The following is an 18,663-nucleotide window of genomic DNA, read 5'->3' on the forward strand; positions in this document are numbered from 1 at the left end:
AGGCACTTTAAAGATCATCTAGTTCCACTTTCCACAAGACCAGGTTACTCAAAGCTTCATCCAACTTGGTCTTCAACACTTCCAGCCTTCAATACACAAGAAAAGTTTCTGGAAGCACTGATTGCCTTATGGCAATGGAAAAATCCATTTAAGAATACTACTTGTAGTGAAACGAGGCAACCAGGTACCACTAATTCCCAGGGAGTGAGCATGAGTTTGTGTCAAGCCCACCTGTGCCTAATTAGGGTGGGCCCCCACTGTGCATGAGCAGGACCAGGGAGCCAATGAAAGGTGAGTCCTGAAGCACAGGCTCAGCTCAGTCCACCGTCAGGGTGAGGTTTTGAGGAGTCTCGAACCTGCGGCCCCAGGCATTGCTTGGTTGTGTGCACAGCCTCACCTTTTATTGGCCCCCTAATCCTGCTCATGTGCAGTGGGGGCCCACCCTAATTAGGCACAGGTGGGCTTAACACAAGCTCATGCCACTCCCCGGGAATTAGTGGCACCTGGTTGCCTCGTTTCACTACAACTACTAGTAGAAGTAATCTGTGTAGCTGACAATTTTCCCTACCACCCAGCTCTGAAATCAACTCTAGCACTTTGTTGTATTGCTTGATCAATCTAGAAAGCAAGCACACATATCCAAATACACTTTCCCCCAACCTGTTTTAAATATTTTCAAACCTTCTGAAAACTGTTTCTTTTTTCCCCCCTATTAATGCTTAGGACTGACAAACAATCTTAGACATGAGTTGTTTTAATGCTTTACAATGCTATTTGTAAGAGTGATGTAAAAAGCAGGCTATTGGATTATTTCTGCCTAGGGACAGGAGATAGACTGAATCAAAAATCCTTCATTAATTTCTATGGGTAATTGTCTCAATAACTTTGCTAGAGAAAAGAAGGAAATTAAGGTAGTATGGAAAGTGGTTGCCTACAGAAGTTTTTTTATATACATGTAGATGTTTCCCTAATGACATGTAAAAAAGAAATAAACAGTGTTTTTATTTTTGAGCCCGAGCTCTGTTTCTTTTTACCAGGAGAAAATAAAGCTGTGCTTCAAGATAATGGAAAGTCAGTTAAGTGACAGAAGTGCAAGGTTAGAATTGCTTGAGCACAGAGTGGGCCCAGCAGTGGGGCACAGCCTCGAGCACACAGCAAAGCAGGTGCAGAAGACCTTGCTGGCTGCACTGCAGCTTCTATCTGTATCCCTATCAAATCCCACATTTATCTCTGCCTATAAGCCTCAGTGACTGCCAACTACAAAATGAGGCATGGACAAATTAGCAGTTCTAAATAAAGTAAGAAGAAATAGATAGATAGACAGATAAAATGCTTCCCAGCTGAAACTACTGTAGGAGTAGCTACCCACAAAACTATTAATAGTTTTTGCCCCATGCTGTATCCTATGCTGATAGGATAAATAAAGTGAAAAAGGCATTCCAGGTCATACTGCATTACAGTGAGTAGCTTTAGTCAAGGAATGGTTTGGGTTTGACCTTAAAGGACCTTAAAGATCATCCAGTTCCAACCCCCCTGCATGTGCAGGGACACCTCCCACCAGACCAGGTTGCTCAAAGCCCCATCCAACCTGGCCTTGAACACTTCTAGGGATGGGGTATCCATTACTTCCCTGGGCACCCTGTTCCAGTGCCTCACCACCTTCACAGTAAAGAATTTCTTTCAGCTTAAAACGGTTTCCCATCATCCTATTGCTACATGGATTTTAGTGGCTCATTTGAAGGTGAAGTAAAACCAGACAAGAGAACAGGGATTCTCATTGCAACCATCTTCTAAAGCATGAATGCCTGCAATTTTGAAACCCTTTCCAGAGAAGAATACAACTAAAGTGTACTCTACATTTTTGCATCATACCTCCTCTGCTCATTTTGAAGTGCTCTTGTCCTGGCTTCCTCTTCCTGCTTTTGTTTAAATTCCATTAATTCAGCCTAGAAATGATAAAAGAAAAAAAAAAGAGAAGGAAAACAAAAACCCACCAAACATAATTTTAATTTACATACCAGTTGGAAACCCTATTTATTCCACATGATGTTAACAGCATCTAGAGCCCTGTGTCATTCTCAGAACTTCTCTCAACAGCATTTTATTTGTACGACAGCACTGAGATAATTTTTTCCTGTTCAGCATTGCATTGGACAGACTTTGTACCCTAAAAAGTGGGATGTTACAGGTTATTCAGACATTTACAGTCCTGCATTTAGAGGGGAATGCCAGACACCAGCCTGCTTCCTCTTGCCCCAACCCAAGCATATGAATTTCCCTCCAGGTCCAAGGGGTAAAACAGCTGAAGTCATCCAGCAGGAGCAGACACAACCATCACCCCCGTAGGGTGTGGAGTCCTGACCTTCACCTCCTGCCTCCATGGAGTATGAGGAGAAGACAAGAATGGGGGCATGCAGCATCCTGTTTCACCCCCACCTCCCTGGGGCTCCCCAAGGGTGAGGGAAGGGCAAATGGTACCTGTTGGTGTGGTGAAAATATGAGCAAGGTGCCAGTGCTGCTGCAGCCAACCATCCTTACACTAAGTAATATCAAAGTATGTAAATAGTGTCAAAGGGAATTTTTTTTTCAGAGGAGAGTTTTCTTATACAATTTTAGCTGGGACTGAGAAGGAAACACAGTTTGTATGACTCTGCTCTACATGTTCATGTTTCTGCCTCTTGCTCACTGAAATGCAACCAAGAATTGAAGATGCAGATTTTTCTGCAGAGAGAATTTGGCTGGCAGGGTGATGGGGAAGGGAAAGGAACAGACTCATCCTTCATATTTTCCATAGCAACTGAGTAGCAGTAGGAATGGAAAGTAAAATAAAATGATGCAGGTAGACAAAAGCTTCAATAACTGAATGGAACAACAAAAGTAAAAAAAAAAAGAAAAAAAAATCAATTTAAGTGGAACATTAAATAAAAACTATGAAATAAACATATGAAGAAAATCAATAACAGTGAATGTGTTGTGTATCAATATTTGTCTAGCCCTAAAAGCAGAAACAGGATTAAGAAATAAAAAAGCCAACCTTAATTTTCACTGTTTTAAATAACTATTCAACCTGAAAATTAAAACTCAGTATCTGACTTTCCAATATGCTGAGTCCTCTCTTGGAGTAATGTTCTGAAATATATTGTGTGTATATGATGCTGCATTCAAAGAGTACTGGAAATTTCTAAATCAAGCAATACATACTAAAACCTGCTCTGAAAAAAAAAAAAAAAAAAAGAAAAAAGAAGTGACAATACCCATACGTTTTACAGCTACACTGTGCTAAGAGGTACACACAGGACAGAATTCACAATTACTTTAATAAATACTGGTTTGAAGTAGAAAGGAGTCCACATATATCTGAGGGACAATTATTGGAGCCTTTAAAATACATGTTATTTACAGTGGGTTTGTAAGTAGTGCATTACCCTGTGTAATAGGCAGCAGAAGCCTTGAAGGCAAGGAGCACTTGGAAGTGTGTACCAAGTATGAGCAGCTTTAGAAGCAGCCAACACCATCTTAGCAATCTGTGGAAATAAGTAAAAGAGGCTAAAGCTCTACAGGAGTCTCTTAAACCAAATTCATAAAGCAGGGGCATGCAAATTCACATCTGTAGGAATTTTCTCTGGGGAAAAATAAATTTAAAGAATACAACAGCTACAAGCCTTACACCTGTCAGGACTGGATTTCAAAGGGTTTTCCTCAGTATAGTTGCTGGGAATAAGCACATAATTAGTGGGAAAGCAATTAAGAACTTCCCTTTTCCTCACTATTTTTTGTTTGTTTGTTTTTGTTTCCAGCATCCTGGTTGCTATAATACTATGAAATGAGCACACTTATTCCCCAACATTAAAAAAAAATAAAATACATATTCTTGAGAGGGGCTGAGTCACTTGCCCAGGTCTAGTGGAAACTCACTGCATGGTATTTGTTGCACGAAAATCCTGCTGCTGAGGAAGAAGTTTAACATTAATTTGGATGTTAGTAAATACACAGGCGTAGCAAGAGGCTCAGTTTTTGCTAATATATTTTCAGATCATTTACAATCAATGCTACCCTCCTTATACTTGCACAGTCAGACAGAAAAGGCAGCACAGTGCTGCTGCATTCTCTAATGAACTTTGTGTAGGTATGATACCCAAATCCATCCCAGAGGGAGTAGTCTGTTACAGATGCATTTCAGAAGATGGAGTTCACTCTTCCACTTATGTCATTGCCTGTTTTTTAGATAATTCAGAACTCTTCAATTAGGTGGTTACACTTAACAGCAAATCTTAATGCTTCCATGTCCCCATCTGGGGAGGCAGGGCCATGGGCTGCAAATCTCTACAAAGAGGCTACTCAGAGTCTGAGATTGTCATGAATATCACAGTAAGATTACTTCTTCCTGAAAGAGAGGAGATTGGTTTCCTTCAGCTGCAAAACCAAGTACTGTGGTCAAAAAACGCTTTGCACAAGTGTTCATGTGGAGAGGTGAGCCGGAGCAGTCATCCCGATGCTGATAATCTTGAGTCCAGAAGGTAACTGTCCTGTCCCTGTCTAAATCTTAAATTTTACTCTCTCATAATATTTGAAAACAGGACCAAAGAGCTTTTGGTAAAGAGAAGTTGTGTGCACAGGCTACAAGTAATCAATCACCAGTATTTAACTGGTTTCCCAGCATGCAGAAATGATACAACATGCAAACTGTAAATGTATAATTACCTTCCTCCGTTGTTCTTGCTTCATTTCCTCTAATCTTCTATTTTCATCCTCTCGAAGAGCTTCCTTATAAGCATGGGCCCTGGTCTGTTGTTCAGCAGAGAATATAAACATGTTGTGGTGAGGAGAGGGGGGACCTTATTCCCAAATCTTTATATAGGTAATTAACAAAACAGAACTGGTTGAATGATTCCGTTTACTTAAAAACCAGATTAGTCGCAAGACTGGAATTTAAACAAGTGGTCTAAAGCCTCTCAGTCATTTGATTTGGCTGATAATGTTTTTCTACACATCACAGCAAGGTAGATACAGCACATGCTATTCCCTGTTCCAGTGGCAAACATAAAGATATCCTAAGCAGTAAGAAAAAATGATCAGGATTTATGATGGGGAGAGGGGGTATTCTGGGAAGAAAGAAAGGTACTGATAATATTATCAAGATAACAAAGCAGAAGGGAGGTGTGGTAACAGAGCAGAATCCAGAATTATTTCCACAGGAGCATTGGAAAGGCATTTGTGGGGTTAGGGCAACAGAAGCTGAGAGGTCAGGTCTGCTGTGTTATTGTGGAGCAGTCACAAGAACTGAAAATCTGAAAATCTGAACTACACAGGCTGAAGAATTCAGCTGCACAGGTTTTCATTACAATGAGTAGCTCTGCTCTTTCACACATTGTAGTTCTTGCAACTGAGAGTTCATACAACAAAGAGCCAGCCTAGCATTAGGATCTTATAGCATCCTTTGGATCTTATACATAGCAATTTACACTGGAAAGTCTTTGAGCAGGGACAGAGTGTAGCACACTGAATAATGAGACAGTATAATTTAGTACAACCAGTGTGCAGTTTTAACTCCAGTGAGGAATTTCTTGCAGGTCTACACGATGTTCTCAAAGCCTGATATATGTGTGCAGGCTGATGTCATTAAAGTGAGAGGCACATTATTTCCTAAAAAGACTGAATAGAGAAAGCAATTATTAATAGCTCAATTTTGAGCTGGAAGGAGTTCCTAGATGTGACCAGGGAGACTCATTCTGGGTCTAATATTATTCATTACTTTCCGTAATGGCTTGGAGAATTGTGTGGAGTGTATGTTAATCAAGCTGGAAGACAATAAAAATCTACACAGGATTGGTAACACTTTGAAAGACAGGATTAAAATTAATTATGAGCTTGATTAAATAAGCAGGCCAAAAAAGTCACCAATGACAGAGTCACTCCAAAGAAGTCAAATTTGTTCAAGCACATCAAGTAATGGTTGACTCTTACATTTGAACTAGGTGTACTCAATTAATATCACTATAGGAATTATAGAAGAAGAAAAAAAAATCAACATTATATTATCCCAAAATTTTTAGAGCAATTTTAAACTAAAAAAATCACACACACAAACATATATTATATATATATATATTTATATGGTCCCCTTTTAACATGCATGTCAGGCACTTTTTAAGCTTACAACACTTCACTATTTCAAATTCATTCTCATGAATCTTTTAATTACTCCAGAGAGAGGACAGGTCCAAAATAACATCAAAATTAGAGTTCAAGTCTTCCCACGGGTTTAGCATTCTGGTACAATGCCAAGTTTATTTAGATTACAACTCATTCATTGTGTGCTTCAGGTTCCTCACAGAGGCTGAGCATATGCCTATAGACTGCACCTCATCCAAGTTTTTTGGGAAGAGGTTTTGCCAACTGCATTGCTGCATTATAAGCAAGTGATAATTCACAAAGCAGTAGAAATGCTGCCATGCCTAAGACATGCATGGTATCAGCTGATGTTAAGAAAGAAGAGTAGAAAAAAAATAGGAATTTTATTTGCTTGAATACTAGTGAAGCCAAAGATGAACTATGGTATGTAATTTGGCACAATTTATTAAGAAACTGCTTCAGGAAGGATATCGAGGTCCTGGAGCAGGTCCAAAGGAGGGCAACCAGGCTGGTGAAGGGACTCGAGCACAGACCCTATGAGGAGAGGCTGAGGGAGCTGGGGCTGTTCAGCCTGGAGAAGAGGAGGCTCAGGGGAGACCTCATCACTCTCTACAACTCCCTGAAAGGAGGGGGTAGCCAGGGGGGGTTGGTTTCTTTTGCCAGCAACTCTCAGCAAGACAAGAGGGCATGGTCTCAAGTTGTGCCAGGGGAGGTTTAGGTTGGATATTAGAAAGAATTTCTTTACCAAGAGGGTGATCAGACATTGGAATGGGCTGCCCAGGGAAGTAGTGGATTCTCCATCCCTGGAGATATTTAAAAAGAGACTGGATGTGGCACTCAGTGCCATGGTCTGGTAACTGCAGCAGTAGTGGATCAAGGGTTGGACTTGATGATCTCTGAAGTCCCTTACAACCCAGCCAGTTCTATGATTCTATGATTCTATGAAAATCTGGACCTAGAAAGGCAAACATAGCTAGGTGAACTAGAAGGCAAAGGCTGAAATTGGGACCTGTATTCCTGAGAGAATTCAGTGTTCTTTCCACCCATGTCTGCATAGATATGAAGACATCACAATAAAATTATGAAATCAACCAGCCCTGGGGACACAATCTCACTTGTCTTTGCAATTCAATGTTCACACAATATGAAAGGCTGCAGAGCTGGGTATTCCCTACCAAAGATAAGGCTTCCCACTGTTTGAAGTACTGGATGCTTCCAGAGGGAGGTAGAAGTGGTTTCAAGACACTTTTTCCCTTCCCATACTCTTTCATCTTGCTTGTCCATCTAGGACCACAACAAACTGAAAGCTGCTCTCCTGCAATTGACCTTCTGTAAAGCAATGGTGGGCAGAAGTTGGTTCCTCCAAGCTGGGTATCTGATCACATATGTTAAGATTATTTTAGGGCTTCCAGAGACACAGAATAACCTGAGGAATCAAAGGGAAAGGAACCTATTTTAAGTATCACCTTCCCTTTTCATGCAATGAAAACCAAGAAGAGATACCAGAGGCACAACAGAGCTGTCATATATATTCTGTTGGCAGCAATTTCCATAGTAGTAGCATCTTGCACATTTCCAGCGCTTCCAAGGAAATATGGAGGTAAATCTTCCCCTCCCTTTGCTCAACTCTTGATGTTTAAAGTTCTATACAAGAGAGGGTTGCCCAGTTAGGAGAATTCCAAGTTCCTGCTAAGTATTATTGCTTGTAATGACAATTCCTGTCCACTGGGCTGTCTTCGGCCAACTAAAAACATCCTTAAAGGAGAAATAATTCAGTCTCAGGATTAATATTCAACACTGCAAGTTTTTTATATCAAGAAGAAGGGAAAGCTTGGTTTAGACATGAAGAGACTAATCACATGTGAAAAAGCCTTTCTGAGGCAATTAGAATAATGAAACCAAAGCAACACTCTATCTGGTTCCTAATTACATTGAGACTTACCAGGATTATTCAAACTGGAACAAAGTCCCCAAGCAGTCAGGGGAATTACTTTTAGGATGCAGTGAGAAATAAGCTGCTCTTCCAATTAGATTTTCAATGCAGTAAAGCATCAGCTGACATGAAGTAGCTGAGATTTCATAAAAGCTTGTCACCAGTGGATGGCTACAGAGCACATTTAAGATTCTGCTCTGACCTTAGAATATAAATCTAGCTCACATTTATCAGAGAGATATCTGTGAGTAATCAAGGCAGTCCACTATCATGTAGGACACTTTCCCAGTATGTAAGAGTCAAAGTAGGCAATCTCATTCACCAAGAGAGATTCCTTGGTACTTACTGAGTTATGTCTAGACAATTAAGCTCAATTAGGATATCCTAATATCACACAATTGACAGGACCTGGAAAGCTGACAGAAAATATTGCACATGCCAAGGTTTTGCTTACCCATGCTGTAGATTCTGGGCTACGATTAGCAGTCTGAGAGGAATCACTCTTTGGCAAGCCCAGGTCCAATCTGTTCAATAATTCATTGGTTTTGCTATGAAGAAATTCAATCCAAATAGAATTGTTAGTGCTTCCATAAAAATAAATACAGCTTTTTATTCCACCCTTGGAATCTAGCCTAGACATTTTATCATGTGACTGCTGAAAGACACAGGTGGAACAAAAGGTTATACATACAGATAGAATGAAATGGGACAGAGGATACAGAACTTGCATTTTGGATAAGACATTTGCAAGGAAGATTTTTAAAGAAACAATTATTGTCATTTGCATACGTGAGGTCTGCATTTTCTATGCTTTCTTTCCTCATTGTAAAGCTCCACACAGACTTCCACACCATCAGACTTCAACAGGATGAAACTGCTTCACTGAATTCACAATCCTTCTGCCAGATCCATAAATATCAGATAAAGGATTTAAAATATTATTTAAAAAAATTTTCCTTAAAAGTTAACACAAGGCAGCCTTGCAAGAGATTACTGAATCAAGAAGCAAGACTTTGAAGCAATTTGTAGCACTGAAAAAAATGCTTGTCTGCAGTTGAAGCAGAGTTGCACAACATTTACAATTCTTATTCTGATAAGGGCAATTTTGTTCTTCTAATCACATCCCTTATAAAACAGATTTTCAAAGTAGCATTGCTTTGCTCACAGATTTGACTGAGTGCAGTTAAACAAAGCCACAAGCAACAAACACACGCTAAAAGCAGGAATTTCAGTGCCGTGATCAGGAATCAGTTTCCTAACCTGCAGACCAAGGTATCATCTATTCAAGGCTTTGCTCACTCAAAGGAATAGAGCTGGAGGAAAGAGGCAATTTTATTTCTGTATACAGCTTTGGGAAACAGGAAAGTACTGAGGTGAGAGCTGAATGAGTTCTTCAAGTGCATTCAGTGCAAAGATTTATTCTGCTAGCAGGGCAAGTAGGTAGCTCTGCTGGGGCAGAAGGTGCCACTTCCAAAGACAGCTACTTAACCTTGGAGCAAAAGCCTTGGCTTCCCAAGAGTGGTGATGAGTGACTGCTGAAATAGACTACCAAGGTTTTTACCTTTCATTCCTTAATCTGGAACAATGAGTAGATGCATTTTTTGAAAATGTCTTGCTGGCCAGTGGGTATATTGAGGGAAGTGAGGAAAAAGAACAAGAGGCCACAAGTTCTTCTGTGATCCTCCAGAAGATACAAAATAATGCTACTACTTCAGGTACTGAGTACTTGCTCAAGCTATAGCAAGCCATGCTTAGAGTCTCAGTATTCCAGTTTCCTCTGTTACCTGGGAAGTTAACAGGGACTTCAGCTAAGGCACAATACAGAAACAAGTGAAAATTAAGATTCCCTGATGTAAAAAGAGCCTGTATATCAAGGTTAAATGAGTTAATACTCTTTTCTTACCCCAGCTTTAAGAACACATATTTTTTCCATGAAAAATGACTGGTTGACTGGTGAGATTGCACAGAATAATTTTGTGAACTTAAAGTTTTGAATGGTAGTTTTTGTGTTTCTCTAACTATGCTAAAAATGTTAAAATACCAATTCATTTCTATATCAGAAAGACTAAAAACTCCTACAGAAAGTCTGGAATATATTTGAGAGGGTTGTAGCAAATAGGTATCTAGCCACCTGGAGGTATAGCTGGGTGACCTAATTCCTTATGAATGTCAAAATAATGTTATGGAGTATGTGGAAATTCTCATTATTTGCATAAAAAATGGGTGGAGGGGTGAGACACTACCTTTCCTGGATCAGCACACTGATAGATGAAAAGCTAACTCAGTTTCAGTATTAGACAAGGAGAGTACAAGGGGAGAGGAAAAGATTTCTCAGCAAGACTGTGCACTGACTTTGAATACAGAAAGCACCCTATTACACAGCATTAAGTAACACATTTATAAAATGTTCCTATCTCAAGAAAGGGACTCAGGTTTTCCAGCTTTGTCTAGAGAAAAATTCAGTCAAGACAGTCATGTATGTTAATGCTTTGTGTACCTTCTCTCTGGAATCCCAGCAATACACCTGGAGTAGCCAGATGGTCAAAATATTGTCTGAATGGTATTATAATATTAATATTATAATATTAAACCTAAAGTCATAACAATTCAGGGCATAGCATAAACCATACTGCAGGGAAAGGGGTAAATGACTGTTCAATTAATGTTCCAGAGACAAAATCATTGTCTTCAGAAGGAAATCACCCCAACAGACTCCTTAGGTCTTCCACATTCACACAGCTGGAGCAGCATCTCACTCACTTCCTAATACTTCAAGAGCCAATAAAAGATGCTAATAAAATGTGCTCCTCTAAACTAATTAGTGTTAAGGAAAGAAGCTGATCTTAGCTGATATTAGTTTGAATACAGCAGCATCCTGATACCCTTCAAAAATATCTAGGCATAGGGAGATCCAAACAACAAACCCAGAAGATGGAGCCCTCCTAACAGGCTGACAGCCTCAGCCCTTGGTACCCTTAAGCACCAGTCCAAAGGGAAGAGAGCTGTTCAGAAGCACTGGTTAAGCTGGAGCTATCTTATGAGGGTATTTTGTCTTTCTCAGTAGCCCTGTTTCTCATTACATTGTTGGCAACAAGGCTTATGCTCTGCTAATTAAAATAGGCTACTCCCATATTGGTATATTTAATAGCACCAGGCAATACTCCTAGCATGGCAACTGAGCCATCTGTATTGTGGTAACAGTTCCTGGAAAAACTTTGACCTGCTCCAAATAGCACTTTACCAAATAACTCCTGGCTACTGTCCAGGAATGAATAGCATTGCATGGTTTGGGTTGGAAGTGACATTAAAGATCATTTAGTTCCAACACGCCTGCATAGGCAGTGACATGTCCCACAAGACCAGAGTGCCCAAAACCTGACACTCACAAGCTGCTTTTGCATTGGGAAAGGTACAAGCATTTCTTAATGTTTGGGACTAAATACCTGTGCCAGTCTTTCCAGAGTGGTGCCCAGTGACAGACCAAGAGGTAAACAGGCACAAACTTAAACACAAGAATTTCCATCTAATCATGGAGGGAACTTCTGTGTTTTGACATTGGAACAGGCTCTGAGAGGCTCTCTGATGAGCTCTGATGGCTCTCTCCATCTCTGCAGACCTTAAAAACCTGCCTGGATGCCATGCTGTGCAACCAGCTCTAGGTAACCTGCTCTGGCAGGGGAGTTGGACCAGATGATCTACAGAGGTCCCTCCCATCCCCTAACATCCTGTGGCTCTGTGCTGCCCACATTCCCACCAAGGTAAGTATATATAGTATATATATATATAATATATATATATAAGTAGTGTATAAAATAGCCAGACTGAGCCTACGTTCTGGCTAAGTAGGAGCTCCTGTGCTTTGAGAGTCACCAGCTTTTACAGCCAAGAGGCAGAAAGCTCCACACTTCATCAGAAAAACTGTGAAAAATATACAGAGACCCCCACTGATCAGGATCTGAGGTCTAAGATACTATGCAGAATAAGTGCTTTAACTTCATGTGGAAATTGGTCTTAACTCCTGTCACATCTACAAGGCAAAGAGAAGAGACATTCCTGAAAAGGATTCATCCTTAGGAGCATGATTAACATTATGGACTGAGGCCCCAGAATCTTCCTGCACCCAAGGGTCAGACTGCACTGCTCATTAAGCTTTTCATTTGAGACTGAGATCCTCTCAGAACAAAGATGTAAAGAAAATACTTTTTCTACACCTCAGTGTGCTTTTTTGCTTTAAGTCTGTTTTACAGACTAAAATTAAAAGTGCATCAATTAAAAAAGCTCCTTGCAATTTTGATTACTACTTCCCTATGAGACCAGTGGAAGTGAAATCTTTTGCTTTAACTGATGGATATCAAAATGTCAGTATACAGAAAAATATACTGCCTTTTATGCCAGCACTTTTGAAAAAAAAAAAAAAAGGCACAATACTTTTGCATATATCATACATCTATTTATTTCTCATGACAATTTCTAGAAGATAATGGGTCTTATTACTTATTAATACTAGAAACAAGATAGCTCCTCAAATCCTTGTTTCCTCAAGCCGCAGGATCTACAGCATTAAAATTCAGCTCCAGTGAACACCCACAAGTATGAGCAATTTTTTAAAAGAGCCATTCAAAAAAGTAGTAACAACTAAAAATAAAGAATCTCAAGTCAGGTAAATCATTATAAGCATTTCAGGGAGAAAACAAAATGATTAGTCAGTAAACATATAAACACAATAAACATACCATCTAGTGCTGAAATCTGTGGATATATTAGCTCCCAAATGCATTGCCAATAAGCAATGCTAAAGTAATATTTCACCATTTTCTTCTAATTCAGCTGAAAAACTAGGAATCATGCCCAGGTCCCTTCCAGCCCTAGCCATTCTATGATTCCAATGATCCATAGGTGATTCTGTCCCACCTGGAGTGTTGAATCCAGGTCTGTAGTCCTCAGCACAGGAAAGTAATGGATCTGCTGGATCTAGAGGAGGACCATGAGAGGACTGGAGAACCTTTCCTATGAGGAATGGCTGAAAGAATTGGGGCTGTTCAGTCTGGAGAAGAGAAATGCACCAAGGAGAGCGTATCACTGCCTTTCAACACCTAAGGGTGACCCACAAGAAAGATGGGGACAGACTTTTTAGTAGGGCCTGCTGAGATAGGACAAGGGGTAGGTGATGATTTTAAACTGAAAGGGTATAGATTTAGACTGGGTATAAGGAAGTAACAATGGGTAACAGTTTCAGTGAGGGTAACAAACCACTGGAACAGGTTTCCTAGAGAGAGGTGGTAGATGCTTCTTTCCTGGAAATGGAAATTCCTCATTTCAAGGGGGAGTGGACTAAATTACCTTTAATGGTCCCTTCCAATGCAAACTATTCTATGATTCTACCATAGTGCAGCTATACTGTTAGTTTCACACATTTGCTCAGAAGCTTCATGATGTTTTTTTTAAACAACAGCAAAAAGAAGAGAAAAAAACTGAATTTTATTCAAGACTCATCTTTTTGCAGCATTAGCAAGCATATCTCCAGTTCTCCCTACTTCATATATTTAACTGTCTGAGTGAAACAGCTTTCTCAACTTTTGCAGAAATTAAATCAGTTGCTTAATACTTTCAAAGCCTACCCACCAGAAAAACTGCCCTTCATTTCAGAAAGGTCTGTGGTGCATGTGTTCTTGCTGATGCCCTTGAGCCTTCTTCACTGAGGACTCTGCCTCATGATTGCCAAACACATCCTGGTCAGGGACTTGCTACTACTCACAACTCAGGCTGGCTGCTATTAGAGCCATTGCTGCTTCTCTTTCTCAGAGCCTAACAAAATCTAATGTTAAAAGAGAAGAAAATAGATAATTTGACACAAAGGTAGACGAGTTTGCTGCCATTTATGCACACTTCCCATTGATTCTATGTTGGGAGATGGAGGAAGAGGCTCCCAGTGGAGGTGCATTTGAGATTTGCACAACTCAGAACCATTTTCTTTAGGGTGAATGACACTGGGAGCCAATAATAATGTTTGTGACAAGAATCTCCCCAAAGGCCCATATTTTCAAATGAAGCCATTAAGACAATTGGAATTAGTCTGAGTGAAGAATCCAATTACTTTTGCTGGAGATGCCTCCTCTCACATCCACTCTTCCCAGAGATTTATCAGAGCAACAAGAAGTTTACAAGGTTTAAATCAATTCAGAAGGCTGCAAGAATCAATTGCCTTGTTTCCCACAGCTGGACCATGACCAGGAGCAAGGAAGAAAAACCCACCCCTGACTATTGGCAACAGATTCTGCTGTTTTATCTCAACTCTGACCCAGACCTGCAGGACAGAGTCAACTTTGGGGTAAGAAGAAACAATAAATGTCAGCATGAACTATTGTGCATTTTTTGGGGTGTGTGGGTGGGGAATTTCATTTTCTGCTGGAAGATGTAAGGTGAAAAATGACAGTGGGAAATCATTAACCCATAAACATTCCTGTATGATGTTGATGGCTCTTCCCCAATGCCTCTTCCTGGGAAGAAAGGCCATCCTCTGGATAACAGCTGATCTGCTTTACAGCACAACTCATTCCAGTAGCTTAATGTGGTATTCACAGATTTCACTGGGAGTAATGGCACAAGCATACTAAGGAGGTCTTGGACAAATCTAATGACAGTGATCAAAACAGTGTTATCTTTGGCTGGTAGGCATTCTTGTCTGCCAGTTCTTGTGCAGGTATTCCTGCTCTTGGAACTACTTCATTTTAGGTATAAAGCTCCAGGAAAGTATAAAAATAGATTTAAAAAGAAAAAAGAAAAAAGAAAAAAAAAGGTGACTTTCTCAGCAGAATTATTTTCATCACTTCCCACTCACACCCAAAACTAATCTTTCCTGTCAACTGACTGGCTTTTTCTTTTGTTTTCCTGCCTGGATGAAATAATACAGCTAGGCTATTCCTTCCTCCCACTAACTCATCCAATATCCTTGGAAGTTATTTTAGACATCAAGTTTCATTTATTATCTGAAGTAATAAGCATAAATCCAGTTTTAAGGAAAATGGGGTTTCGTGTAAGTCTTTTGCACAGATCTTCCATTCTGTATGCTCCATCTGCATGTGCAATCTGCTTCTGTATTTGCAGCCAGCTTGCATGGGCAGATTAATGCACACAATTAGAAAGCAACCTTACAGGCGTTCAATAAACTGCCTTCATTATTACACTCAAGAGAGTCCCTTTGGATGTCTATAAAAGCCTAGTTTTCTGCCTGTTAGCTAAATAATTGACAATGCTTAAAATAATCAGGAGCAAATGAACAAAACGAAGACCATTGTGCTGAAAAGAAGCAAACAAAAGATTCTCGAGGCTGCAAACCCCTTTTGTGCAAGCCCTCTTTCATTCTTTCTAGCAGCCTATATTAAAAGTCTGGTCAGGTTTACATTTGCACTTTTGTGGGGAAAATTTGTTACCAGACTGCTGTTTGAACCACACATCACAGGGGGCTGAGAAATGGCAAGGACACTGGGATTTATCCTGTAGAATAGATAAATAAATAAAAAAATCTGGTGTGATTCAGGTTTTATTTTCTTGCATTTTATGACTTCTGAGAAAACCGCTTTGGCAAGCAAGTGTATATCAGCTTGGTTTGGTGAACCTCCTGCACTGTGTTTGGAATATACACTTAAAGGCACTCTGGCGAAATCTGTTCCCAGATCCGAATTCTAAGCAGAATATATTGAGTGCACACATGTACCCGAGTGCAGCAGTGCCAGGAATTTTTACAGGATACAACCTTCGCAAAAACAGAAACATGAATATGTAACAAAGAGAGAGATGAAGTGATACAACAGCCATCATGTACTATGAAAAGGAAACCCTATGTGCTAGACTGCTTTTCCCATAACATAAATAGGTAAATTGCTATTAGAAATGCAGTGGACCACATCCAACACTACAGCTTCTGGGAAGTAAAATACAAATGAAATAAAAGCAACTTACTAGAGCACTGGGCTAAAACCTTAAGGTGAGACATGCTACAGTTTAGGCAGAGATTCATACACCCTGCACAGCAAGCCCTAGAGAAAAGCAAGTCATGAAATTTCCAGCCCTCATTACTGTTTCAAGATTTTTTTCGTGTGTCCTAACTAGAGAGGGCTGTCCTGAAAAGTCCTGAGCCAGCCATCTAACTTCTTCTGCTTTCCTATATGGAAAGATGAACCCTTACTCCTTTCCTCATGAGGAGCAGCAATTGCAAAGTATGGACTACTCCAGCATTCACTCTTTTAATGCAGAAAACACAGTCCCTACCACAAATGCATCCAAGACATCATTACTCAGAAGGAAGGAGTCTACATTTAAGCAGTTTTCAGTAGGAAAGTGCACACGAACTCCTGATATTCTAGATATGGTATCTGCAGATGCACAACAACAGCAGCTCTATTGCCAATAAATCCCTCAAGTGTTTATCTCATGGACTTTTCCACAGTGCTCTGCATGCATGTCTAGACCTTATTCTCACAAGACACATATACTCAAGGAATTGTGATAATAGATAGAGTTGATTTTCAAGGGCCAGTTGTACACAACAAAGATAACAAGGCCTTCAAGAGGCTGGATATAACTATATTCTGCAAACAGTGGGCAAATATGCAGGCAATTTTTCCTTTTGGCGTTCGCTTACTTTGAATTACACCCCTTGAAAGGGGATTTCAATGAGAAGTTACTGGTTTTAATAGTGACAGAAATATAATCAGAAGCAAGAACTTCTGGGCAGCATCATACTTTATTGTCAGGGTATGTTAATGACACAAGAATCTTCAGTACCTTTCCATATCAAATAGAAGCGGCACTTCACACAAGAGAGGAACTGATCGGGCTGTACCCTGTGAAGGTAGATACAGCTAGAGGTGGTGATCAATTTTAAAAGGTTTCCCTGCTAATGAGACTGCTGGTAGGCATTGATATCAGGAAAACTGTGATTTTGCAGCTGCTTACAGAGGAGAGACTAACAAGGCAGCTCATCTTGTGAAATGGATCCACAGGCTGTGGCTTTGTAGAGGTCAATGCATGACCTTCCTTTCCCCTCTCCCAGCAAGCAGGGAAGATCAAAATACTCCAGCAGAGACAGAAAGGGAAGGGGCACAACCTCATGCTTCTCCTTTTTGCCTCTAGATGTATAGGCTCTTAGATAATGGAAGTAATGAGTGACTAATTTTTTGCATAGCTTGCAAAACCACAGTTTTAAATACCAAGCATTTTTCTGCTCACGTGTCCCTAGTAGCTGGCAGTACTTCTTCTTTACAAGATCTGGGATGTTGCACAGTATTTCCTAATACTACCCTATGTGGTGCTCCACCATGCCAATGTGTCTTAGCAATATGAACTCAACAATATCCAGTGGTAAATCCATTAGTGCTCAAAACTCTTCTTCCTTTGCCCACCAGAGGTTTCCTTTGGATGAGGTAAGCACTGGCGTCACTCTCCTCAGAATGGAAGATTTTTGGTTAACCAAAACTGCATTCACAGTAGGTAGGTCTTCAGTTCATTTCCTCTAGGTGCAGCATCTACAGGGCCCTCCTGGTATGTGATCAATACACTGTAGATACAAAGAGTTTTTTGACAGCTGAACATATTCTCAAGCAATGGAGCTTGACAGTCTATCTTTAACTTCATTTGCATCAGTCAGTTTGGTTTCCTAAAAATGACATGAGCAGAAAGCTCACAAGGTTCTCCTAAATCAGTGGACAGAACATCCACCATTCAGTCTCCTTCCTACTCCCCAGGCTGTCTAAGTTTCTGCACCACTTGGAAACAAACTGGCCACTGACATGAAGGTTGGGGTCTGCTTGACAGGACCGAACTTACTTTTAGTGGAAAAAGAACTGATAAACAGAGTTCATTTCAGCCTAAGCAAAAAAAAGGCACAGACAGGAATGGTGAGGGAAAGGAAAAGATATGTCTCTGTTCATAACTGAATAAACCTTGAGAGAAAAAAATTCAGATTAAAGGTGAAGGTAGAATCTCTGGCAATCCTTCAGGAAAAAGCATGTCCTATAACTGAGGACCTTGCACTGAAAAGATCTGTTGAAGTTGTTGGTGAGTTGGGCTCAAAGAGCACAAAGGTGTCTATGTAGTGAGACAGGACCAGGTGCCCTGAGTTATTGATGAGTGGGTGTGGGTTCACCTGTGTCTGGCCTCCCTCCTGAGCATGTGCAGGAGCAGGGGGCCAATAAGAGAGCAGCTGACACCCACAGAGACAGCTCTCACTCTTCAGTGAGGATTGAGAAGCCCACAGCTCAAGGAGCCCCAGGAGCAGGCAAGAAGGGGTAGATCCAGGAGCCCCAGGAACAGCCCTAGGACATCGTCCAGGAATGGGCTAAGCCCCGAGGCCTCAGGATCAGCCCTAGGAGCTTGAAGGGCTCCTCCCGCTTCATCTGGTGGAGAATGCGGGCAGCCTGCAGAAAACCTAGCTGGCACAGAAACTGCAAGAATGTTCTCCCTGTAAGGTATGATCAACAAGCTCTCTGGACAGGAAACCCCAGAGCAGAGGGGTAAATCCCATGAGGAAGGGTTAAATCCCGAGGCCCATGAGGAAAGAAACCCTGGAACAGAGGGAAACCAAGCCAGAAGAGCAGATA

General features: G+C 40.6%; 1 protein-coding gene across 1 annotated transcript in view; it reads right to left on the bottom strand.

The window, feature by feature from the left end:
• EPSTI1 (epithelial stromal interaction 1) overlaps positions 1-18,663 on the bottom strand; it is a 57,098-nt gene that overhangs the window by 11,265 nt on the left and 27,170 nt on the right. The window contains exons 7-9 of the mRNA XM_008504877.2: positions 8,520-8,613; positions 4,702-4,785; positions 1,873-1,946 (exon numbers count right to left, since the gene is read on the bottom strand). Coding sequence (XP_008503099.2) covers positions 1,873-1,946; positions 4,702-4,785; positions 8,520-8,613 — 252 coding nt within the window. The remainder of the gene's footprint in view (positions 1-1,872; positions 1,947-4,701; positions 4,786-8,519; positions 8,614-18,663) is intronic.

Source organism: Calypte anna, chromosome 1 (genome assembly GCF_003957555.1).
Source record: "Calypte anna isolate BGI_N300 chromosome 1, bCalAnn1_v1.p, whole genome shotgun sequence".
NCBI classification, from domain to species: Eukaryota; Metazoa; Chordata; class Aves; order Apodiformes; family Trochilidae; genus Calypte; species Calypte anna.